The sequence below is a fragment of the Cydia fagiglandana genome, chromosome 6 (genome assembly GCF_963556715.1).
Source record: "Cydia fagiglandana chromosome 6, ilCydFagi1.1, whole genome shotgun sequence".
Classification (NCBI taxonomy): domain Eukaryota; kingdom Metazoa; phylum Arthropoda; class Insecta; order Lepidoptera; family Tortricidae; genus Cydia; species Cydia fagiglandana.
Window position 1 is genome coordinate 17036169 of NC_085937.1, and position 26453 is coordinate 17062621.

General features: G+C 37.6%; 2 protein-coding genes across 3 annotated transcripts in view; both read right to left on the reverse strand.

Moving 5' to 3' along the window:
• The window catches only part of LOC134665422 (cell adhesion molecule DSCAM-like), a 123159-nt gene extending 100417 nt beyond the window's left edge, over window positions 1-22742 (reverse strand). For both annotated transcript variants that reach the window (XM_063522386.1, XM_063522385.1), the window contains exon 1: window positions 22620-22742. The gene's annotated coding sequence lies outside the window, so the exon portion shown is untranslated. The remainder of the gene's footprint in view (window positions 1-22619) is intronic.
• Window positions 11309-17398, reverse strand: LOC134665522 (uncharacterized). Its single transcript, XM_063522497.1, has 4 exons — window positions 16870-17398; window positions 15271-15469; window positions 14624-15036; window positions 11309-11819 (listed from the first exon to the last, which is right to left on the reverse strand). The coding sequence occupies exons 1-4, from the start codon at window positions 17169-17171 to the stop codon at window positions 11309-11311; spliced, it is 1425 nt and encodes a 474-aa protein (XP_063378567.1). The 5' UTR covers window positions 17172-17398.
• Window positions 22743-26453: the final 3711 nt, after the last annotated feature.

Here is a 26453-nt window from a genome sequence, read left to right on the forward strand (position 1 = left end):
CTATGCACCCCAAATGTCCTCCGTTATAAAACATATTATGGCAGAAACCATATCTCAACGTTGGAACCGTTCTCTAAGTACCATACTGGGCTGGCTGAGATGCAGGATCAGTAACGCCGTTATACGTGCCACCAGCATGTGCATCCGAGGCACACGCCACCGGTTTAAGTCCCCCGCCAGGTGGCTTGGGTTCGACGACGGTGCCGCCCTTCCACACATCGACTGAAACCCCTTTTCTACCCTACCTACATATGTCTTAACCTAACCCTTTGCCTATGTATTACTTATGATTCTCGTAATAAATGCTTTAGTTAACATATTTATTGTATTAAAATGGGCGAACTTATCCTTATAAGTTTCCGTTCTTCTACGTTATTTCGTGATGTCATTATCGTCTCAGGCGGCAATGCAATATTTTAAACATTCGCGCCGTGCGGTGTGCCGCCCTGTGTGAGCCGGCTCTGTCAAGGTCGACAAGTTGGCCGAGCTACTAGCTACAGCAATACAGTTCGATAAGTACCTCCCGAGCTTTCGCGAGTAAAATGCGGCGAACAACTATTTCTGTTAGTTTCTTGCTTGCAAAACAGGTAGAGTAAAAAAGAAGGAAACAGCAATACAAACTAACTATTTTGGCTCAGTGATCCAAAGAGAATCTTGGCCTCCGAAACGAGAGCGTGCCACCTGTCCACAAATATGATGCAAAAATATAAGTAGGTACTGGAAAGTATTAAATACAGCGATGTGAATTAATCGGTGTTTGAAAATGCGCGCTTTGTTTCTAGCGCTCACCTGTTAATTTTTTTTTGAGTTTTACCTACAGTTAATTAAAAACTTATACCTGACAAGAATTAATATACTAGGTACCTAAGTCAACTTTCTACTGCGCAATTCGCCACACGACTGAGCGCCGGGGTGTGATAAATGCAAATATCACACCCATGTAGCGGCCCCCTTTTTAGTGCTCGTTAGCCGCGTCCTTACGAAGTAATATATATGTCCATGTTACCTACCATAAAATTAATGTAGGTATAAAGTACGATGATGCCAATCTTACTAGCTCCTCCCGCTTAAACCCCCGTACACCGCACGGCATGCGCCATTAAGTGGGTTAGGTTAGGTTTGAACTGCGATCCTCACAGAACCGAACAAGGATTAGGTTAGGTTAGAACTGCGAGCCTTACAGAAACGAAATGCTACTTGAAAAGTGGGTTTGATTAGGTTCGAACTGCGATCCGCACAGAACCGAACTGCTATCTGAGGAGTGGGTTAGGTTAGGCTAGAACTACGACCCTCATGGCTCCTCTTCACGATGGGCCAACGCCGGCCACTCCAAGGGACGCATTTATGCGTTAGAGGGAGCAAGTGATATTGCTATCTTATTCTACCGCATGGCTGCGTCCCTTGGAGTGGCCGGCGTTGGCCCATCCTGTAGAGGAGCCATTATACAGAAGCGAAATGCTAGTAGAAAAGTGGGTGGTTTTACCTCCTTTTCTACATAGTGTAACATCTACAGTAATCTTTCATCGGCCCCCATGGAAGTCGGTTTTTTTTTCTTAAAAATTATTGACGTAAAATTCTTAAACGTGGCAACAATTTAGGATGGAAATGTTTATTTATTATTGTTATATACCTACGTCATTATTATTACAAACGTGGCCAATATTATTTAAAATTATCTTTTTTCAGATATTTTTATATTATTTTTACTAAGAACCACGAGCTCTGTCGATCCTAATAGGAGAAAAAACCTTAAAAAAAGCCTTTTTTTTTCTTCCATTCGGTTACCGGCCTACAACGTGTATGGTAACTGAACGGAAATAATAAAGCTTGGAACACTTTTTTTTCTTATTAAGATCTGAAAAGCTCGTGATTTTGAGTATAAATAACATAAAATTTTCCAAATTAAAAAAGTTTTGGTTCGACAATGATATTCTTTGAAGCCACATTCAAAATAGAACTTAAAGTTTTAAAACAAAGCTGTCTGCCAATGGCATTTTCATTATTGTGAGATAATTCCAGTGTTTGAATCAAAAGGATTACGAGTAAACAGGATTAAATACGTTTTGTTGTTAATGCAATTCTGTTTTTTTTTATTAAAAAAAAAGTTGAGTAACGTTTACATTAGGACCGTGCGATACTAGAGAATAAAGGAAATAAAATACAAAAGTCTATATTTTATGGAAATAAGGAAAACTATTGACCACTGTATATCAACCTAAGATATGATTCAAATTTCAAGCAAAACATACTGAGCTATGAAAATATGATGTTATTATATGGGTTGAGCTTCCTGACATTCTGCTAGAAAGTTCCTTGACTAAGCAGTCGTGGCGTGTGCTGCGGGCTTAAGCAAAGCGTGTGAAATAGAAATGACATATTAGACTGGTATCCGGGCCATTCCTTTACCGGCTGATTCTGCATGATATATTATATTATTTTGTATGCTGCTTGGATATCCAAGTGTCAATTTGACTGGTATTTTACTTATAAAGCAATTAGGTAATTTTAACCTTTCAAATGTTATTTTTAAATACTATAATTATTTTTACAATAAAATTAGTTATTATTACAATTAATTGTTCGGTGTTATTTTAATTGTTTTTCCATTTTGGAATTCACGGGCCTACAAATCCCGGTCTTTTGATAGGCTTGCGTGGGGATATAGATCCAACACGTAGAGGCCCCTTGGAGAGCTTTAATGTCATGTTATTTTAATCCATTTATTTATTTTTCTTCTTAGGCTAGGTCATTTATAGCATGAATATAAAAGTAAAGTAAATTTATTATTTTAATTTTCTCTTTATTTATTTATCGTCTTAGGTTAGGTATTTTTATAATATGAATATAAAAGTAAAATATAAAAACACTTACAAAACAATAAAAATACATATAAACACATTATAAAAAACCTAACCTAGGGTGCCGCCAGCAGCGGGGCAAGGCCCAAGCTACCGGTGGTCAGGGCTGCAGAGAGAGGAACCGACGTACTATCCGCGCCGTGTCCAAGATCACCGCCTTCTGCATCTGTCCCTTGATCCAACCACCTAGCGAGAGTCTCTCGAGATGTTGGTCGAGACTCTTCGCTATTAAACCGTTCACTGAAACGACTATCGGGACAATGATCGTCGAATCAACATCCCACATGGCGGTTATCTCGTGAGCCAAGTCTAGGTACTTACTGGACTTGTCCTTCTCGGCCTTCACGAGATTCTCATCATGGGGGATGGTGATGTCAACGAGCATGGCCCGACGTTGCGATCGATCTATTATCACAATATCAGGCTTATTGGCTACAATAGTCCTGTCAGTGATGATAGATCGATCCCAATAGAGCGTGGCACGACCATTCTCGAGAACAGGCGCAGGTGAGTATTTTAATTATTATTACTTAATTAGATTAGGTGAAAATAGATAGTTAATGATATGAAAATGACTAACGCTTTTAACTAATAACGTTTTCTTTTTCATTGATAATGTTTTCAAGAATGAGTCACATTTGTTATTTTGATTTGGAAATTATTTTGATAGGTATTGATAACGATTGAGTACCTTATTGTGACACGAGTATTTTAATTGATCACTGGCAGTAATATTTACGTCTTTGCCTCCGAAAACCCGTGCTATAGTAATAAATGCAAACGCCATACCCACTATCATAATTAAAACCCAATTACCTTGAATAAACTATGTGCCGTTAGTTTTCAAGTACTTGCCTTAATGACCGGGAGATTGCGACTTTCGGGTCATTTGAGCTACTTACCGACCTAGTTACCGACTTATTTCCGAGTAACTAAACTGTTTGGTGAAATGAAAATGTTGGGTTTAATTTGCATTAAATTGCACTTAATGTAGTATTCAAAATAAACTCAGACATGCGAGGGAGGTAAACGGATTTTGACGAATAAATAATGTAATTCTCACAATGACTGTTTCTGATGAAAATAGTGAATAACCCACTTCTTCATACAAACGAAATATCCTACCTAAAACACTGATTTAAACTTTCAAGATTTTTACTCATTGCTATTCACAATGACGGGACTTAATCGAGTAAAATTAAGTTTCCAACATATAAGTGAAAAACCGTAAAATTACTTAGACCTTGTTACTCCCCTTTACCCCCAGCACCGGGGCTACGGCCGGGGACTTTTGGTATGTTAACCTCCTAACTAGTCCAAACAAAGTTACGGAGTCAAAAATTGTGTTCCAAGCATTTCCCTCTACAATTTTTATTGAGCATTCATTTTCCGACCTACTACTTACAGTCTGTAACATGCTATCAAAGCCTTTTGTTTTACAAACTTTGTTCATAACATGTAGTGATATGAACATTAAACAGCACGGATATGATAGTCGATTTCATCTACGTGACAGCATGATACGGTGCCCGTCACTTTCTATCCCGCGGTGTTAAAAACAGACAGTTGTTTTATCACGTGGATAAAGCCAACAAAACGCCTGCTGTACTGCTTTTATCTACACAGAACGAATCTCCATTTAGAGTTGTGCAGCCAGTTGTAAACTAACTGTCTGCCGTATTCGAACTTCAAGATATTCACAAGAGACGACACGTACTAGATACGTTATAGTTTAGATATCAACTAGTTCTCTTTTGCAGCGCAATTCGGACAACCAATGTCACTTTTACGTTAGATAGAGTAAGATATCTATTAGATGTGAATTGGATCTCTAAGTCGTATCCTGTGGAAATTGTTCAAGAGTATCTCCAGAATCGCGCAAATGTCAAATTTGACACGTTAGATCTTAAACATAACGTTATCGTATCTTGGTGATGTCTAAAAGATGTCTAATAGATGTCTATTTCAAAATCCGAATCGGGCCCTGTGGCGGATAACATCAACATTCGCGAAGCTAAAACATATCTCGGTATTAAAAACTACGAGGTATGATCAAACAGTGGTTTCAAAGGCAAATACGAAAGGGCTCTTTGCGATATACAGTAAAGTAAATACTACCTTAATGTCAGAGAACCTTTCTGACATTTGTAAACCTTACCAGTTCTGTTATTAAACTTTTTGCAGTGGGTTATACATGTATAATATGTATATTGCTTGGCCAGGAACTGTCTCGTTTCAAATATACCTAGACTGACTGCCGTATTTGAACTTCAAGATATTCACAAGAGACGACACGTACTAGATCCATTCTAGATACGTTATAGTTTAGATTAGATATCAACTAGTTCTCTTTTGCAGCGCAATTCGGGCAACCAATGTCACTTTTACGTTAGATAGAGTAGGATATCTATTAGATGTGAATTGAATCTCTAAGTCATATCCTGTGGAAATCGTTCAAGAGTATCTCCAGAATCGTGCAAATGTCAAATTTGACAGGTTAGATCTTAAACATAACGTTATCGTATCTTGGTGATGTCTAAAAGATATCTAATAGATGTCTATTTCAAAATCCGAATCGGGCCCCGAGTGAGTCATACTGGTTTTGTCTTACGCTAGTACATACTAGCACTCAAATGAAAGGGATGAATATAGTTTTTTTGTTCTTATTTACTGACAAACTGGGGTTGCCAGGCTATAAAATGGAAGATACATAATTTTATTTAATTATTTTAAATTAATACTTAGGTACGTATATAAGGATGCATCACTGTACGGTATCATGTGAACATTTCTCCGTTCCCCGTACAAACGTAAATGATATGAACGGATATGAACATAATAGCAAATATATCTTCACCACACCGGCTCATAGGCTGTCTTTCTTCTTTAAAAACTGTTTAGATGTCCAGAGAAGAAAATATACGCTACGTTTGTAAAGAGGAGCGGTAATCACTACCTATCTACTTAATTCCGAAATCTAAAGGAAATTGAATTTTCTAGTTTATTTGTTCTCTTCGTGCCTATAGGTACAGCTTGGCAAAAAGAGTAGAAATTAAAAAGTGGCAACACTGTAGTGCCGTCCCGTTTTCTTATATAAATTGGTTTGAAAGGGATGACACTACAGTGTCGCCACTTTTTAATTTCTACACTTTTTAATTTCTACTCAGCAGCAGACGTTGCTAACCGGGCGAGGTGTTCAAAATTACCCTGACACGGGCTTATTCTCTTAACAATAAAGCCGCGTCAGGATCATTTTGAACACCTCGCCCGCATACAAACTTCTGCTGCTGACTTTTGGTACGTGTAATTGAAATAATCGTCCAAAGACGTGGATTGTTCCGAGTTGGAGCCATGTTGCTGTTTCTGGATAGTTTCCGCTAAGTATGCCGTTAAGGCGAGCGACGAACGTCTGTACAGATAAAACACAATACTAAGGCAAAGACCAGTATAAAATAGACTGCCGATCACACGAATTCCACACTACATTATGGTGTTCCCACATTGACTATTATAAATAATGGGCGGACGACGGATGCAATATACGTCAAAATCCTGTCAAACGATTTACGTAATGCTTCGTAATAAGACGTATATTGCATCCGTCGTCCGCCCAATAGTTATATACCATTGTGTGACAGGGACAACATAATAAAACGCTATCAATAATATCATGTTATCTCTATCACACGATGTTATATAACATTTTATAACAGCCAATGTGGGAGCACCTTTACTGTACACACACACCACACACTCCACAGATCCACAGATCATACGGATAATATTTTGGGGCTGAAGAAGTTAAAAAGGTGTTGTGCGCCTTGCGCGGGCGCATAGAGGTGAAGCCCTCTTACAATTACTTAAAGCTCGTGCGTAGACTGTGGGTAATTGGGAACAGTGAGATTGTGGACACAACATGTTTATATTTTTGCACTCCAAGTTGCTTTTAAATCTCTGCTCAATACCTGTAATGCTATCTTGTAAGTGTAACTATGTATATTAACTGAAATCATAACTCCAAGCGCATTCCAAAAATCGCGTATCCCTAATATTATAGTTACATATCAAAGGGCGCGCTAAAATTGCATTGCATGAGGTACCATTCTTTATCACTAACTGGTCTCTGCCTAAGGCTAGTGAATAGAAGACGCATGTGAATTGTTTGAAAATACGACACATTTTTGTAAAACCTTTTCGTTGTATTCTTTCGTGTTGCTGCAAGATACACGTCACGATTAGCACGGCAAGCATTGAGGTCGGACTGACAATGAATCGACCGAAAACTCACGGCCCAAAAAACAGGTACGAGGAAAAATACTGTATTTGTGTGTTCTTCGTACCTACAAGGGACTGTTGTCTATATTTCATTGAAATATTTAATCACTCACTTGCATGATATTTGTTATTGAATTATATTGAAGGAAAATTCATAACATTTTTATATAGCAGGAGTACTATGAAGTTATTTCACAACGCGGCCTGAAAAAGCACCATTCAGTTTCTTTTACGATTCATATAAACGGGGAATGCTTGCAAAGGTTCAAATGTGATAAAAAGTATATGAATTCTCTATTATAGTTCGTTTTTTTTAGCATTAGAAAGAACTCCGCAGAAGCAAGCGTCCAGTTTTTATCAGGCTCGTTAATTGTTAATAATTATTTAATTATCTAATGTAGCTTGGTCAATACATATAATTTACTTCAAATTGTTACCGCTAAAAGTGCCAGATTTAGAACCACAAGCGAACTTCTGCGAAGTTCTTTCTAATGCTAAAAAAAACGGACTATAGTACTATTCTCATTTTAATACGAGTATAAAATTTGTACTTTCAAATGAAATCGGTGTAATAAAATGTAGAACTCGTTTCAGTTAAAGCAGGAACGTACCACCATCATGAAATAAGTAGGCAATGAAAATTTTATAACAAATTTTTGAGACAGTAAAATACAGAGAAAAATGGCTTACTAGGTACACAAATGGACTGGAACATTATAATAATGAGGAAATATTTACGGTCAACGCCTTTGGGAAGAGCAAGCTTCAAAATAAAATAAAAATTTCGTATTCAGCTTGTGAAGGTTTAATACAGCACGTTTAATGTATATACCTAAATTTAATGGGGCCCACTGATTAACAGTCCGCCGGACGGTATCGGCCTGTCAGTTAGAATAATATTTTTACAGTTCCGAACAACTGACAGGCCGATACCGTCCGGCGGACTGTTAATCAGTGGGCCCCATAAAGTCTTTATAAAAATATTTACAGTAGGTCATATGGTGCTACTTTCCCGCGCTAGTGTGGCAATAAGCACTTTCCGTGCCTATATCGAGAATTTAAACAGCCATACATATGTACTGTAAAACGTTGTACGATACACGTGCGAATAGGTAATTTGCAACTCGTGTCGATTTAAAACGCTCTCTTCGGTCTTGTTTTAATTTATCGCCACTCGTTCCGAATTTCCTGTTTTCCGCACTTGTATCGTAAATAACTATATCACCACACCGGCAAAGGGCCTATTGATTGTTCAAAAACTAATGAGAAAGTTTTTTTGTACGCTCTGTATTTACAAGCAGGGTAGGTACACACGTTCTGTATTCATGGTGTTAACGCTGATGGCGTTGACACGTGAATTTCAACGCTGTCAAAAGCAGGCCATTTCCCCCTCTGTGTTTTGCCATTTGAGTGACACTCGTCACACTTACCTTGACATATACCACACTTCAATGCCCCATAATGACGCGGATCTAAAACCCGTGATAGGGTAATTCGCCAGTAACTGGCCTGTTTTAGTAACTGGCCGCCCTAAACTAAAAATGAATTATATTCACTTATAAATAGAATTCATTTTAGTATAAGGTGGCCAGTTATTGAAACCTTATACTAAAAATAATTCTGTTTATAGGTGAATAGAATTCATTTTTAGTTTATGGCGGCCAGTTACTCAAACCGGCCAGTTATTGGCGAATTACCTACGCCAAAAATATTTATTTAAGTGTTATAACATGAATATAACACAAATACTAACTACAATTAAAATAGCTAAAGCTAAAAATTAAAAACCACTATCAAAATTTTGTACCGTAATTATTTTATAACAAACTTTTATGAAATATGTTTGTTCGGGTCAAATCTTGCAAGTTAAATTAGACCCACTTCTAGGGTGGTTCACGTTTGTATGGGAAAATTTCAAACTCTAGCTAGAAGAAGCGGCACCTTCTCATTTTGTTACACTTGTTCTGTTGACTAAATATGCCAAGTTTTGTAATCTTATCTCAACTACAAGGGGGTGCTCAAACACTGAAATTTTTCAAAGTTGTATGAAATCCAAAAAAATCACGTTTTTATTTTTTTTAGTTTTATGTAAGTAGTAGTTTTCACATTATTTGAAATTGTGATTTAAAAGTTATTTGGTGAAAAACCATTTTTATTTCTATTGTTTATGATTTTTTGAGGTGAAATTCTAATAATCTTACTTTTGAAAAATTATAAAAAATAGAATTAAAAATGTTTTTCTACTTAAACACTTCTACATCACATGTGCAAATAATGTGAAAACAGATACTTAACCCTTATCTTGGCATCGTAACACCCGTGATACATGGAACTTAAAAAAATCTAGCAGGTTCACTTTATTACCTAACACAATAATTCTGCCATCAATATGTCGAGCTACCCTCCTTACTTATAGAAAAAAATTATTGACACGAGTGTCATTGTAAATTAATTAGTAATAATCAATATGGCGCCGCGGAAACAATAGATTTCGGTTCGTACTGGAAGTTTTGCATTTATTTCTTATGTTAGTGTATATTTTTTCATAATCTACATTTTGATATCTTTACTGTCTCTTAGTGCATACATATTTACAATGCCTTCGAATTTAAAAACGTTTAATACACAGAACCTTACATGAAACTGTTATGTATTATATTTGATACACTGCCAAGAACTCAGAAATGTACATATCGAAAGGATTGTATTACATTTAATACATTGCCAAGTTATCGTCAAAATATTTTTACATGATTTTTTAATTTTTTTTATTTTTGAGGGGTTACAAAACATGCTTCCATTATTTAATATTAGTTTTCGTATTATTTAGTTATTAAACTTTGATTTTTTTAAGTACTAGATGTTATTTAACTATAGTCTAAGTACGCTGTAGCATTATTGCTACGCCGTAGCCCGTAGCACGGAAAAATATGTGTATGGCAAAAAATGGCCCCAAAGTAAAAAAAATGATTTTGTTTTAACTTTTAATTATTTGTTTACTTTTCATATTTTACTCAACTTTTTGCTGACGACTTTTTTGAAACTTTACGGGATCTAATTTTCCGCCCATGTGATCAGGTATTCGTAGATACAATTTATTTTTACAGGTTTAATAGTCATCTGATGCTTTAGATTGCGTTTAATTAGCAGTAAATGCTTATTTCTGTTGCATTACATGTTTTATTTTTATTAAAATCTTCATTTTTCTTCTAAAAAGTAGGTAACTATTTTGTCGAGTTATTGGCATTGTATCAAATATGATACATATGATTTTCCGAAACTGGAAAATCCTGGATTTTTTTTCTTATTTTTTAATACTCTAGTATGCTCAATAGGTGACAAAAAAGTAAAAAAAAATATATTTAAGATATTTTGAGCCTTGCCAAGATAAGGGTTAAATAAAATTCTGAATAATAAATACTTGTTTTTTTGGTTTTCATACAACGTACAAAATTTTCAAAGTGGTTGAGCACCCCCTTGCAGTTGAGATAAAATTACTAAACTTGGTGTATTTTATCAGCATAATAAGTGTAACAAAATAAGGGGGTGCCCCGTTGTAAAATAAAAAAAAAATGTTTTTTGAACCACCCTACCCACTTCCCATTATTCGATTGAGCCCAAACTTCATAATGTAACGTAGACATTTTCCTAGATTTTAAATTAATATTTTTGGGTTGAATTCCTTTTCTTATTTCAACGTTTTTAACAATATCCCAAACTAACTCGATTGATTGCACTTCTTTGCATAATCTGTTGCATTGAGATGCACCTTTTGATGCTTATCTGTTGTCGGGGTTGTCATATAAGTAAAAATAATTAAAACTTGAGATATTTATGTTGTCACTCCAGGAAAACTTTGTATGATTTAGGTATGACTTTTTTAGATAAAAATTAATTTTGATGTAAAACAAAACAGAAATTACAGACTGACAAAGTGGCTTTGAAATGAAACATTATTAGATTTGATGATAAAATATATTTCTTAGGATTAAGAAAGAGTTCTCTAGATAAATCAGTTCAGAATTTTCGAAGGATTTGTGTCTTCAGGGATTGGCACCCTACTTTTGTTTTAGGCCTTTTGTTCTCAACATATCAGGAGGTCATTCTGAGGTTATTTATTTATCGTATGGCGGTTACACACTGGTTAAAATATATACAAATATTATAGGAGGTATTCAAAATTTACAATTATGCAGATATAGACTCGCATTCTTCGTTAGATTTTTGAAATCTTCAGCGGGTCCGTTGTATTTGGTGATGGGGCACTCGAACACCATGTGGTGTATAGTCTGTTCCGCATTTCCACACTCGCACGCCGCCGACTCGCTCCATCCCCACTTGTGCCAAAGGTACGAACAATTGCCGAACCCAGTCCTCAGGCGGTTCAATTTGCACCATATTTGTCGGCTTTCATTAAAGCCTTTGGGCCGCTCATCTGTGCTAAATTCATAGAGGGTGTTGTTTAATTTGGCTTGCTGGGCTTCCCATTCCTTCAACCACGCTTGGCTATCTTTCCATGTCGGGCTATGTGTGTGAAAGGATTTAGCTGGAGGGTTTCGGGACTTAAGTCGGGTGTTTTTGAGGCCACTTAGGTCTTCATGGATGGGCAGCAGAGTGTTACCGGACATTTTAGTGAATTCCCGTGCTAGACATTTTTGACGGCGGATGTCCGGTGGTGCAATGTTGCTGAGGGCCGGTAACCAGCAGGTGGGTGTTGGTATGATGCAATGATGTGAGGTGACAATGACTTTTGATGTGTGGACCCCTCCGGGGACGCACGCTCGCATGAGCCCTATTTTGTGATAAGACCACACATTCCACATGGCGGTCAAAATGGTGGAAGCAGTTCGAGTCCTTCAGTGTGTTCCACTGAGTAAGTACAAATGGAATTTAGTTATGATCAATTCCGCAATGGCGCGAAACGTTGTGGGTTTATTCTTAACCAGGTTTTGGTTCTTTACAGAGGTGACTCCTGCTCGAGGGAAGGGAGCGCTCCGCCAGAAGTCCTAACAGCTTCCAGTGCGGTGAGCTAAATTTCCAATTGTTTCATTTCTTCTCTAGCGGCCATAAAGGGCATCGGCTAATATATCCTTTTCTCGCTTTGCAGGAGCCGGGATGTTTCTAGAAGCTTTCGATGTTTCTAGAAGCTTTCGATTGTTTCTAGAAGCTTTCGATGTTTCAAGATGTTTCAAGATGCTTTAGATTTCTTTCGAAGAGGTTTTGAACTTTTAAAATGCTGTGGGATCTATCCCACGCCATCTGCACTGGCCGGCTCCAACCAGGTTAGCAGTCAGCTTCCCGGGGATAGGCGAGGTCACTCCCCGCTGCTCCAGGTCCGGTAGCAGTTTTTGAGGTCGGTCCGATGCATCTTAAATTTTTAAATTGCGTCTGCGCTCGGCTACAAATTTAAAATGTAATTTAGAGCAATAGTTATTTCAGTTTAAAGTTTTGAAAGTTCTGGTGCATAAAACTTAGGTATTTCGAAATTTAGTCTTTAGTAATTAATTAATTGGTGTAAACCTTATAACATCAACCTGTGAAGCGACCCAGCTATGCCACTGAGCTTTTGTGATATCTAATGTTTAGGAATAAAGTTTGTTAGATATCAATTTGTTTAATTGTTTCTCCTCCTAGCTTTCCTACAGCAAGGTTTCCATTTAGTTTATTTTATTTTATTTTGATTTAGCTTTATTTTGTTAACATGGCTGTTTCCATTTTAGACAAGCCGGAGCTTTTCATTTATTTATTTTTACCCCCTTTCAAAACAGCCGTGTTACAATAATAAACATATATCTATGCATTTCCATTCTCTGCTTCATGGAATGCAAGCCTGCAAATGGATTTGACGTCTGCTCAGATTCATTTGTTGATTCCTCAAATCAGAATCGCCCCGGGTATAGTGCATTACTACAGAGGCCGGGACGAATGGGGTTGCCGGCCGAAGACATATAGATCTGAGGATAGGTCAGTTAATAGATCTAGAAAAGATATGGATTAGATATGTCAGAGTCAATTGTGACATTCCATCGCAGAACTGAGATAATGGTATTTTTTTCAAAATGTCGTCACCCTTATTACCTAGGCAACAGAGTCTACCGCCGTGCGAGCGCGACGAATGGGTTGCCGCGACAATCTACCCTGCAGCAGTGAACGCATATATTTAGTATGGAAACCGCCTTTAGGAACATTACCGTTCAAATTCTCGGGCCAAATTAGCACACATACAAAATTACGCCTACATTTAAATAAGACGACGCGTTTACAGAGACTGTAATCAAAGCTGGTAAACAAAATAATAGTCATCTTTATTACACTAATGGTACATAGCTAAGTGTAGATGAAATGCATATAATGTCAATAACTACCAATCAGCGACATTAATCCGCTAATAACCTTCTTGCTGTACGTACTGGCCGCTGAGAGTTTGCGGTTCACATTTGATTAGAATATGACTTGGACAGGGATAGGTTTATGCCATACATTGAAGAACCAGTCAAATAATTCACGTATTATAATTTAATGCAGATTAAAAGATAACTAGTTAAAATGTTGTTATGATATGACAGACTAACTCAACATAAGTAAATATATCATTGTTGTATAAATGTATTCCGCTATAATAAGTATTTTGTATATTTTATTATAAATTTGTATGGCAGTGCGAAGTCACGTTCAGGTATAGTCTGTCCGTTTTTCTAAGATCAAGTACGCCATTGTAAATGTATGGTAAACTTGATCTTAGAATTCGGACTGGCTATACAGCCTGCAAAATTTACATGGGTACACGAATCGGGTCAAAAATATTTGAATAGGCGGAGTCACAATAAAGGCCAAACCACACCGGATGCGTGTGCGTGACGTGCGCGTGCACGTACGCGTCCCGCTGCGTTGTAGAATATGAAAACTCATAAGAGAGGACACACCGCTTGCGTGACGTGTGCGTGACGTGCGCGTACGCGTGACTTGCACGCAACGCAGCTCCGACGAGACAAACCGGCTGCGTGCTGCGTACAAGCCTGCACGCAGCGGAGCGGCAACGTCACTTCGATGCGTGTAGTGATGACGTTGTATTTACCGGCGTTCCCTATGAGAGGGCGAACCGGGCAGGTTCGGACACGCACCGTTCGGTGCTGCATAGGTGCTGTGCGTGTACACGCGCGGCTCTCTTGTGTTTATTAACAACTCGGCCGGTGCGCGTGGAGGTTTTTATAATGGATTGCGAAATGAAAGAAAAACTTATTGAAGTAGTGCGCAAATACGAATGTATTTATAATCAAAAACACAAAGATTATAAAAATTCGACGTATAAAAACTTGTTATGGGAACAGATCGGTGTCGCAATTGGAATAGAAGGTAAGTCTGTTTTGTTTTAGGCTATACTTTTTGTCTTGTGTATTTTGTGCGTGCGTTGACAATAATTTTATTCTCGAGTATCTCGATTAAAATAGGTGACAAATTTTTCCCTAATTGCAATTGCGGCATTAGGTGACCTTGCATTTGTACGACGCAAAGGAATTAATGCACCGCCTTCCAAGTTTTGACTCGTTGCTGCATTTTCGGGCAAGTTTTGACTCGAAGTCGGTTCATTTGGAAGCATTCGCATCATGTCGCCGTGTTTAATTCTAACAAAATTGTGCAAGCAGCATGCAGCCTTTGTAACGTGAATGGCTTTTTCAATATGGCATTCCATAGGTCTATGGAAAATTCGCCATTTTTCTGCTGAAATTCCGAATGTGTTTTCGACGACACGACGTGCACGACAGAGCCTGTAATTATATCTTCGTTTTCTTTGGTCATGTATAGTTGTTGCTCCGGGAAATGGGCGCATTAAGAATGTTTGCAGAGCAAAACCTTCATCGCCGAGTAAAACGTGTGGCACTGGTTCGGTAGTACCAGGCAGAGGCTTCGGAGGCAGTAACTGTTTATCCTTTAGATATTGACCATAAAACGCTGAATTTTCAAAAATGTTACTATCACTGTGGCGGCCGTAACTGCCAACGTCTATCACGGTAAATTTATAAAATGGGTCGGCGACGGCAAACAACACGATTGAAAAAAATTTTTTGTAACAGTAATAGTTTGAACCACTGTTGCGAGGGCATTCTACCCGAACATGCTTTCCGTCTGCGCTACCGACGGCGTTTGGGAAGTTCCAAATCTCTTGATAGCCCAACTCCGATTGTTTCCAAATCTCTTCAGTAGGGCTAGGCATATGTATAGGTGGTAAACATTCCCAAATAGCTTTTGATACTTCTTCTACTATTATAGAAACAGTGCTTCGTCCAATGCGGAATGAAAATGAAATTGTTAGAAAAGAGTCACCAGTTCTTATGTACCTGAAAAACATAAAAACTTATTTTTATACGAGTATATCGGGTAATTCCAAAAACCTTATATAAGGTGTATTCGGGTAATTCCGAATGTTATAAACCGTCAGATAAATACAATAAGTGACTCTTCTTATGATGGAATATTGAACATATTAACCTGTAGGTATTTCGAAATTATACGTCATACGAAATTACACGAATACTCCTTACTTGTATAACTTTATATTTTTGTACAGATTATATATAATTTTAGTAATTGCTTAAGGTACCAAAGCCAAGGAAGCCTGGAGAACGTTGAGAGACGGATATATTAGGCACAAAAAACAAGTGAAAGGACAAACGGGTTCGAGTAGGAAATATTCAAATTATACATGGAGTTCCCACCTGACATTTCTTGACGGAACGCTCGAGCTACGACCTACTGGCTCTAATGTTAGACCTACGCAGGCATACTCAGATCCGCCACAGTCTTCATTGGCCGGACGATCCCAATCACCGTCACCACCTCCACAACGATCACCATCTTCACCGCCACCTCCAACGCAACCACAAACACCAGTTGCACCACAATCTCGGCCATCTTCGCAAACACAACAACAACCAAGTACATTGCCGTCGTCAACGCCACGTACAACAAAAAAAAGGAATGAAAGCGACACGGGACTAGACACCACTAACAGAGTTCTTAACTATCTCAGAAATAAAAAAAAGAGGGAGTGGGATAGTGTTGACCATTTGTTTATGAGCTATGCTAAAACTTTTAAGAAACTATCACTTAGAAAACAAGGCAAAATAAAAGTTGAGTTGGCGAAAATGTTCGCTGAGGCTGAATTGGATGATCTAGAAAATAATGCAACAACTAACCCCGACCTAAACATTGAACCCTCCTCACCGGTAATAATACTGTCTCCGGCGTATTCCATAATATCTGACGATTCAGGTGACCTAAGCCAGTCTTTATTGTTCAATAACTCTCAGGAAGAAGTACCCACTCCCACTGCAAACCAAGTTGATATAAGCGTAATAGCCGATGATGACACACAGGTCCTTGATCTATCAAATTTACAATGATCTCAAGATTAAAATACCTAATAGTAATATTAATTGTTTTCAGTTCCTACTTTGTATTTGTTGATTGTCTTAGTTCATTGAATTTAAGATAATAATAATATTAATTGTTAATAGTTTTGAGTTCCTATTTTGTATTTGTTGATTGTTTTAGTTAATTGATTCATTAAGTTTTATGACAATAAGGGCCACTTGCCCCATCCCACTAACCCGGAGTTAACCGGTTAAACCTACCGGTTACCAGTACAATTTGACACTGGGTTAACGGTTTAACCGCTTAACCCCCGGTTAGTGGGATGGTGCAAGTGGCCCTATTTAAGTGCTTTTAAAATACAAACCTTAAACAAACTGCTAGCCTTTCTCTGGTTCCTATAGCCTTCCTGTAGTTAGTGTCATTTTTTAATATATGAGGTCTCACTAAATCATGTAACTCTTCAAAAGAATCTCTTGACATGTGGAAATACCAGTAAAAACGATCTTCGTGAGACTCAAGTTCACGGCATAGGTTATGATATTCACTATGATCCCCTCTTTTTCCATTGATTTCGTGAATCCACACTCTTTTAGGTTTCGTTGGAGTATTTTGCGTTAAAAGTAAGAGGAGTGCCTCCTCTTCATCCGATGAACTGCTATCAAACATTGCTAATCGTCTAGATACACTAGGGACTAGGGAATAGTACGGAAATGGCGGCGGTCGTGCACGCAGCCTGCACGCAGAGCTGCAGCGTGCGCCTGCGTGACGTGTACAGCACTCTGCGTGGCGTGCGTTGCGTGACGTGCGCGTCACCCGGTGTGACAGGGGTGCTGCGCACGTCACGCAACGCACGCCACGGAACGTGCTGCACACGCAGCCGGTGTGGCTCGGCCTTAAATCCCCACTTTCAGTTCCAATGGAAATATTTTATATGTATATAGCCGGTCAAGCAATTAAGTTTGTCAGTAGAAAAAGTTGCAAAATTAAAATTTTGTATGGGACCACACCCATTCGCGCGCTTACATTTTCTAAATTTGCCGCTCTTTTATACTGACGGAAATGGGTTGAGAGAGAACCTACATATATGTGACGGTAGAGGGTGGATTCGAATGATCAACATTTTCAGATAATGTGTGTATTTGTTAAATTAATTCAGTGGAAGTGTATCTACATATAGGAGACCGGGTATGATTATCCCACGAGTTATATCTCATGAATAGAACATATTCTAGATATCTTTCCAGGCATCCACTTAATTTCATGTCTCTATAATTGGACAGCTTTTTTCCATAGTTCTCTGCGAATAGCATCTTGTGGGAATCTGAATGGAAAGTAATGTAAAATGATAATATCAAATTTGATTATGAATTTGAAAGAATGAGGTAGTTTTTTTACAGCTCCGTCTCATGAAATAAAAAAGGAAAATACAAATCTGTAAGAAAGAATTCATTACCTACTACATTCATAATTATATAGAAAATACCTAAACCAAGTACAAGTTAATAAAATAGTCTACTTCATTTGGCATAACACCATCCCTATTATCCTCGCAATTTAAAAAGTCGTATGTTGTTATGAAAGTCGTATGCAGTTGTTACGTTTTAGCTTAGCACGGTAGTATTGAAAACAAATCGTCATGTTTATTCCAAATTTTACTGAAGTTATCTGTTTACTACAAGTGAAAAGTGATTCCACTATCCTTGGTATGAACTAAAATAACTTCTGCATCACTTCACGACACATGAAGACATTTTTATTTACAAAAAAACGTTGTTTTTATAAATCAATTTGGCCATCCGTCACTGACTGTCATCTCGGACGAACTGAAGTTGCGAATCGAATAGTTTGTAAGCACCGCCTACAATCGAATAGTTTACGTTGGGTCATAACTGAGCGGACAGAATACTTCCATGTATATCAGTTCGCTGCCCTGCAGCAATTAATCTACTTACTTGCACCTCAAGCACATAATTGGCGCGACAGTATCTCTCGGTGACATAGACTACCCGTCCCTCTTTTGTTAACATATGTAGTTAGTAAAAGACGGGTAGTCTATCTCGCCGCGAGATACTGTCGCGCCAATCATGTGCTAGCCCAGTGGTTCCTAACCTTTTCAGTCCGGTCACCCCTATGACTAATTAGGGAACCTGATTTTACCCCGCCTCCCAATGGTAATAAAAAATAAAACGTGTACTTCTGTTGTATTGTTATATATAGGTCAGCTTATTACCCCCGCAAAATACCAGTTTTACCCCCACGGGGGTAATTACCCCCAGGTTAGGAACTAGCCGGTATGGAAGGATGGTAATATTATGACTAAAATGACAATATCCCAGTTCTGCAATTGAATGCCACTTGGTGCCCATGGAACGAAATGAATGACCTAACTCTCATTTCTGTTGGTTTTTGGAGCAGGCTCCATACGATGTTGCCCATGGTCCTGAATCAAGGTTCAATGCACGGTGATTTGTTGATTATTGAAATCAGAATCGTCTCAGGCAAATAGTTTATCCTATACAGGATAGCTAGAATATCTAGCTATCCTATACAGGATAGCTAGGTTATCTAGCTCGTGCAGAAATCCAATATTTTTTTAATAATCGCCGTTTCGATTACAGCTCCATTAGTTTCCAATTTTCAAAATTAAATTTGTATGATTGACAGGCGTATTCGGATTTTAATTATTCGATCGGTTTCTGATAGAGTCTGTGCGGAAAGAGAATGGTCGTGATGTATGGGACCCACAGACAAAACATCCTCCAGACTGAGCATAGTCGCGCTACCCCCTCTGCCACGCATACGATAATTTTACTCCATGTTCGAGTCGAAAGTGTCTTTGTGTGACGTCCGTGTCTTTGAACGGACCAATCACGGCACGGGACTTCGCTCACCTCGTCCCGCTCACCCCCGCATTTTTGGCATCATCGGTTGCATGAAATAATTGCTCTAAACTCGGTCTGGAGGATTCCTAGTCTATGCCTATAATATTTATTTTTTTATTTTATTTTATCTATAACTATTTTGAATAACTTTTTCTTTGTAACCCCCTTACATACCTATAATATGGTTTCCGTAATATAAATACCTACATAACGGAAACTAAGCTACATTAAGAACTGTAAGCGACCATGCACATTATTCCAAATAAAGTTCAATATAACGTTATTTTTAATCTTCTGTCGTTCAATCAAAAAAAAGGAATTGTGACAATCCGTAAAATTTAAATTTAAATGAATCTCATACATAATTATAAGGTAAATCTCACGATTTTCCGTGAAATGGAGTAATTCGAGAGCTTTTTCAGGTGGGATTTGGTTACAAATCTTCCTGGATTTATTGCTTTGCAAAATGGGTGCTAGAAGTAGGAAGAAAAATAAATGACTCCAGTCTGTTTTAGGATTTCCTGGATAATACCAAAAAGGATAGATAGTATAAAGGGGTCCTGTCATAGTAAATTTTGTAGTCACAGTAAATTTACTGCCATCTATCGACACACGACTAAAACTCAAAATAAAAACGTATTAAATTATCAAGAAAATGTATAAATGGATAAATGATTTTATTATTTTTTAACCGACTTCCATTTCATAGAAGGAGGAGGTTCTGTATTCGGTTGTGGCTATTTTTTTTTTCTATGTACGTTCACCGATTACTCCGAGACCCGTACTCCGATTTGAGTAATTCTTTTTTTGTTTGAAAGGAGCTACCTCCGAGTTGGTCCCATTTTAATTTGGTTCTGTTCTGATGATGGGATCCATGAGGAATTGAGGGAACTCCTCAATTTTTAAAGGAACATGCATGGCGATTTGGGTATTTTCTTAAGCAACTCGAGCATTTTCTTCCGAAAACCACCACTTTGATGAAGTAGACCTGATGATGATGATTGTTTTGATGATAATGATGATGATTTTTTAAATGTAGTATGTTCAGCGATTACTCCGGCACCTGTGATCCGATTTGAGTAATTCTTTTTTTGTTTGGAAGGAGTTGCCTCCAAGATGTTTCCGTATTATTTTTGGTTCTGGTCTGATGATGGAATCCATGAGGAATTGAGGGAACTCCTCAGTTTTTAAAGGCACGTGTAAAGTGATATCGGTGTTTTCTAATGTAACTCGAGCATTTGCTTCCGAACACCGCCAATTTGATGTAGTGCAAGTGTAGCCTTACCACGAGTTTGACATTGACATATAGTGACGCTAACGTATTCGTAACTTACTTTTTATGCATCTCGCTCGCACTAATATGCCAGTACGAGCGAGATGCAAAGAAAGTAAGTACACACACGCTAGCGAATTAATCAATGTCAAACTCTTGGTAAGCTGGTAAGGCTACTGATCGGGGGTTAGGGTTAGGAGTTAAGGGGTTGGGGATTAAGGGGTCGGGTAATGGTGGTTGATGGGCTGCTGGTTCAGGGCCGACTGGTACATGAATCAAAGGTTGATGCGCTGAGAGGTAGAGTGATCGGGGGGGTTGAGGGATTGGGTCAGTGGCGGGGCGGAGGATGGATTTAGTGAAGTGACAGGAATTATAATTTCCCAGTCGGACTCAAGAAAATTCCTGATTACATATTTATTAAAGTAGGTACACGAATTTAGTGTTAATCATGATGTTGTTTTTCGCGTGTGCGTTGCGTTAAAACTAAAAATGGAAAAATAAAATCTTTTTACAAAAAAAAGAAAACCGACTTCAAAAAGGATGAAATAAAATATTATCCTTTTTAAGTCTATGCGTTACTAACTGATATGTTTGAAGTCGGTGCCAAGCCAACTTTTGAAGCATACCATGATTTTGGTGCGATTCGATAAGGATGTACGTTAGATTGCCTTACACGACGACAATGAACGTACTTTCTGTAGGTACAGTCGACGTTAAAAATATGTTTACACTTTTCGTCTTATATTTAAAAATATGTTTACACTTTACGCCATCTATCAGATAATGACTTTTTCTTGATTTCCGAGGCACGTTTTTTCCCTTAGACTTTATTCATCTTATACGAAGTTACATATGTCTTTGATAATTAATACATTGTTTCCTGGTGGTAGGTATGTGTTGGTACCTTACCAGTACAGGTAAGTTTTGCTAGGTACTTGCGTATAATGGTAAACTAGCAACCCGCCCCGGATTCGCCCGAGTAAACATTAAGAAATACACTGTAACCTTTCTCAAAAATCACACTTGAAAACGAGGGGTCGATACCACTAGATTCCTTATTTCTATTGCTCATATTTCATAAATATCAATTCGCCTTTTTCCACAGATTTTTGAGTGACGAAATCGAGCGCTCGAAATTAAAAAAATCGACCCCTTGTTATTCATATTCATTTTATTTGTATTAAACATACATTGTCATTGACATTGTATTAATAAAGAAGATGTAGTTAATGTGATAGGTAAAGGTACTTGCGATCTGAGTTAATATTAAAATAATAACACATTTTTAAATAACCATTTATAAATAGTCAGGATTTCTAGCGCGGTACAGCGCGGGAACGCTGCCTGCGTGATGGGCACCTTGCCGAGAGGCCATGGTATAGAAGGAATTTTTATTTTTAGCTACGTTTAGTTTTAGTTGTTTTATTTTTTAAGTACCTAGTATTAATGTATTTTTATATACTTTTACTAAGTAAATTTAATATTTTCAATATTTTTTAATTAACTAATAAATATTTAAAATTGAACATAATAATTAATAATAATTAAGAACCTAAGATACGTATTTTAATTTTTAAATTTTTTATTTTGTATAGAATGATGTAAACTAACTAATTCATATTTCAATGCATGTTTATATTTCAATATACATTAAAATTGACATTATCAATCACTGGAGAAGTAACGTTACAACTTAAATTAATCTTATTCAAACCTACATATTATAAGTAAGTTTAGTACTTATGTAAAATTTCGTCCGCAGTCTAAAAACCAATTATTAATTTTAGTCCTTTTTTTATAATATTCGAAAGTACATAATTATTAATAAAAATATATTTTTTTATAAAAATGGTTACCTACTTACATATAATACATACAAAATTTATATTATACAAAAAAACTAATTTATATTATAAAAAAAAATATTTTTTAACATAAATATAAAATCTAGGTACTTACCACATACAATAATCACACACTTTTCCACTACACACAGTTTCGAACACAAATGATAGTTAGTCGTGAACTTCGTAGACTGCTACGCGGTCGCTATGCGCTACGAGACATGTAGCCCGCTACGCGGTTCGTAGTCGACTGGACGGTCGGCTCGCTACGGTCATTAGATACGTGTTTAATATGACGGTTCATTCATTATACTTGGGTTTTTCTCAAGTTGGCGCCGTATTATGAATAAACTGCCGTATTCGAACTTCAAGATATTCACAAGAGACGACACATACTAGATCCATTCTGGATACGTTATAGTTTAGATATCAACTAGTTCTCTATTGCAGCGCAATTCGGGCAACCAATGGGCCCGATTCGGATTTTGAAATAGGTAACTATTAGATATCTTTTAGACATCACCAAGATACTATAACGATATGTTTAAGATCTAACCTGTCAAATTTGACATTTGCGCAATTCTGGAGATACTCTTGAACGATTTCCACAGGATATGACTTAGAGATCCAATTCACATCTAATAGATATCTTACTCTATCTAACGTAAAAGTGACATTGGTTGCCCGAATTGCGCTGCAAAAGAGAACTAGTTGATATCTAAACTATAACGTATCTAAAAATTGAATAAAATAATAATGGAATGGAATGGATCTAGTACGTGTCGTCTCTTGTGAATATCTTGAAGTTCGAATACGGCAGTTGGGTTTTTCTCAAGTTGGCGCCGTATTATGAACAAAGTCGAGTGACAAAAAAATAGTAGGTATTCTATTTTCGTATTTTTAGTTTAGATGGAATGTTTAGGCCGCAATCTACAGTCAGTAACAAAAGTAGCAAATCAAACTATTGATATTGGCATAGGGTCATTGCGCTAGTTTTTTTCCGGCATTCTACATTAAAATATATTTCGCAAGTAGCGATTTAAAAATGACATGACATGTATTATTTGTTTAATATGTCAAGTGGACGCATACTATTAGCATGTACTTTATCTCGACAATACCGGGTGTGGCCTGTAATACGAGCAAAAAATTTAACTGTATATTAAGCTGTACTCCTCATAGTGACCAACATTTGTTCAGCAACTTTTAAAAATAACTTGTTTTTTGATTTTTAATACACTTTAAAGTTTATTCTTAGACGCAATGTACCTATTGCGAATTTTGCTATGTTTAAGGCGTGACAAGCAACGTCAATCACAATGATATGGCATGGCGATGGCGTCCATTGAAGATAATATTTATTTTGTATGAAAAATAGGGAGTCTAAATACTTCATAATTTTTAAAAGTTGTTGAACAAAAGTGTCACCTTTAGAGGAGTACAATCTATGTTTTAATTATTTGCTCGTGTTGCAGGCCACACCCGGTACAATCACCTCTCGCCAAATTGACCTATTTGCCGTCAAGGCTCATTATCTAGGAATCCTACGCGGCGGCATCGAGCACTAATTAATAGTGCCATTCGAGATTCTCCTCCTTAAGCCATCCTTGCCTAGGTATTGAGCATGGCAAGATTGCTAGACCAACAAGGTATATTAATGGGTTGTATCAAAAGGATAAAAAGGATAAAAAAGGATAAAGGATAAGGAGGAAGGTGGACCAAAAGGTTGACGGATTGGTGGCCGCTTTCGGATGAAAGAAGCGCCTGGCGTCCGTTAGCTCGTTGGGTGGATGACATTCGGAAAATAGCGGGGCACTTTTGGATGAGACTAGCCCAGGACCGGGATAAGTGGCGTACACGAAGAGAGGCCTATGCTCAGCAGTGGGCGACTGAAGGCTAGAATGATGATGATGATGATGATGGATCAAAAGGATACTATAGTGTACACTGTCTTCTTCTTCCTCGCGTTATCCCGGCATTTTGCCACGGCTCATGAGAGCCTGGGGTCCGCTTGACAACTAATCCCATGATTTGACGTAGGGACTAGTTTTTACGAAAGCGACTGCCATCTGACCTTCCAACCCAGAGGGTAAATTAGGCCTTATTGGAATTAGTCCGGTTTCCTCACGATGTTTTCCTTCACCGAAAAGCGACTGGTAAACATCAAATGATATTGCGTACATAAGTTCCGAAAAACTCATTGGTACGAGCCGGGGTTTGAACCCGCGACCTCCAGATTGCAAGTCGCACACTCTCACCGCTAGGCCACCAGCGCTTTCTATAGAGTACACTGTATTGACTATAAATTCAAAAGTAGCGGATCAGACTACGGATGCCTTATTAGGGTTCCGTACCCAAAGGGTAAAAATGGGACCCTATTACTAATACTCCGCTGTCCGTATGTCTGTCTGTCTATCACCAGTCTGTATCTCTCTTTTGGAGCGCAATTCGGGCAACCAATGTCACTTTTACGTTAGATAGAGTAAGACATTTATTAGATGTGAATTGGATTTCTAATTCATATCCTGTGGAAATCGTTCAAGAGTATCTCCAGAATCGCGCAAATGTCAAATTTGACACGTTAGATCTTAAACATATCGTTTTCGTATCTTGGTGATGTCTAAAAGATATCTAATAGATGTCCATTTCTAAATCCGAATCGGGTCGCCCTAACTTGGATTATTGCGCGACTGTGCGTTTTACTGCACTTTTGTGCGCATACATACAAACACTGTTTCAAATATTTGAAACTCCTTTACATCAAATGGATTCGTATGCAAGACTGCCCATCTATATGCTTGTTCTGGGCCGTCCCAGTTCAAAGCGAGCGCAGATTGAAAAAATATAAAATTAGCCACCTATCCTCAGCGGGGTAGATTGGAAAATTTGCATTTTTATGCTCGTATTGTATAGGTATTTTATGTGCAAGCCCAGTGGGAAACGGGATGCAATCCGATGCAAAGCGACGTATTAAGTGTATTATCAGTGATAATTTATCACATTAACCTTTTAGATACCCAGGGCCTAGTTCATAATAAAACACAAGCTAATACTATCATTTAGTGATTTTACATCACTAATAGAATTAGCTTGTATTTTGAAATGAAATGAAATGTATTTATTTGTTAGAATATGGTACATTGATGTGATCTTAAATTAGAATGAATGCAAGTTCCATCATATTCTACCGTGAAGTCGGTGTACAGTCACCTGCAATAATATGTTACACAACGAAGGCCGCAAAAATATCTGACACGATCTTATTTATAGAGCCGTAAGGGCGTGTCACATATTTTTGCGGCCTTCGAAGAGTAACATATTATTGCAGGTGACTGTACAAATATTTTTACTTATATCTATTTCTTACATCTATATCTTTGGTTTACACAATATATTAAAATATAACTAGGTACAATCAAACAGCTTTTATTATGCAATAGGCCCCAGAATAGTTATTATTTACTAAGTAAATGTTCTTGGATACCAAAAAATACCATTTGACCTAAATAATGCCGCGAGCACCAGCATCCTTGGTACAAAGCCTCAAGGATCTATTTTCAGGGGCCCACTGATTACCAGTCCGCCTGACAATATCAGCCTGACAGTTGTTCGGAAATGTCACCTTTTGCGCTTATCTGACAGGCTGATAACGTCCGGCGAACTGGCAATCTGTAGGCCCCTTTAGATTTAAGCTAGTTATTAATTTCATTTAGTATGAGTACAGTTACTGTAATACCTCTGTATATATCTAGCAAAGCCCTTAGAAAATTTGGATCCTTCGATCCAAATTTTCTAAATTCGGTAGCGACCCCTAAAACGATATTAAAAATTCTGAAATAATTCCACATTTTTTTTTTAGTGAAAGAGAACAATTTAAGGGGGTGAGACATAGAAAATTTCAATTTCGACGAAATAAGCAACACACACACACAGTCTTTGTATCTAGTGA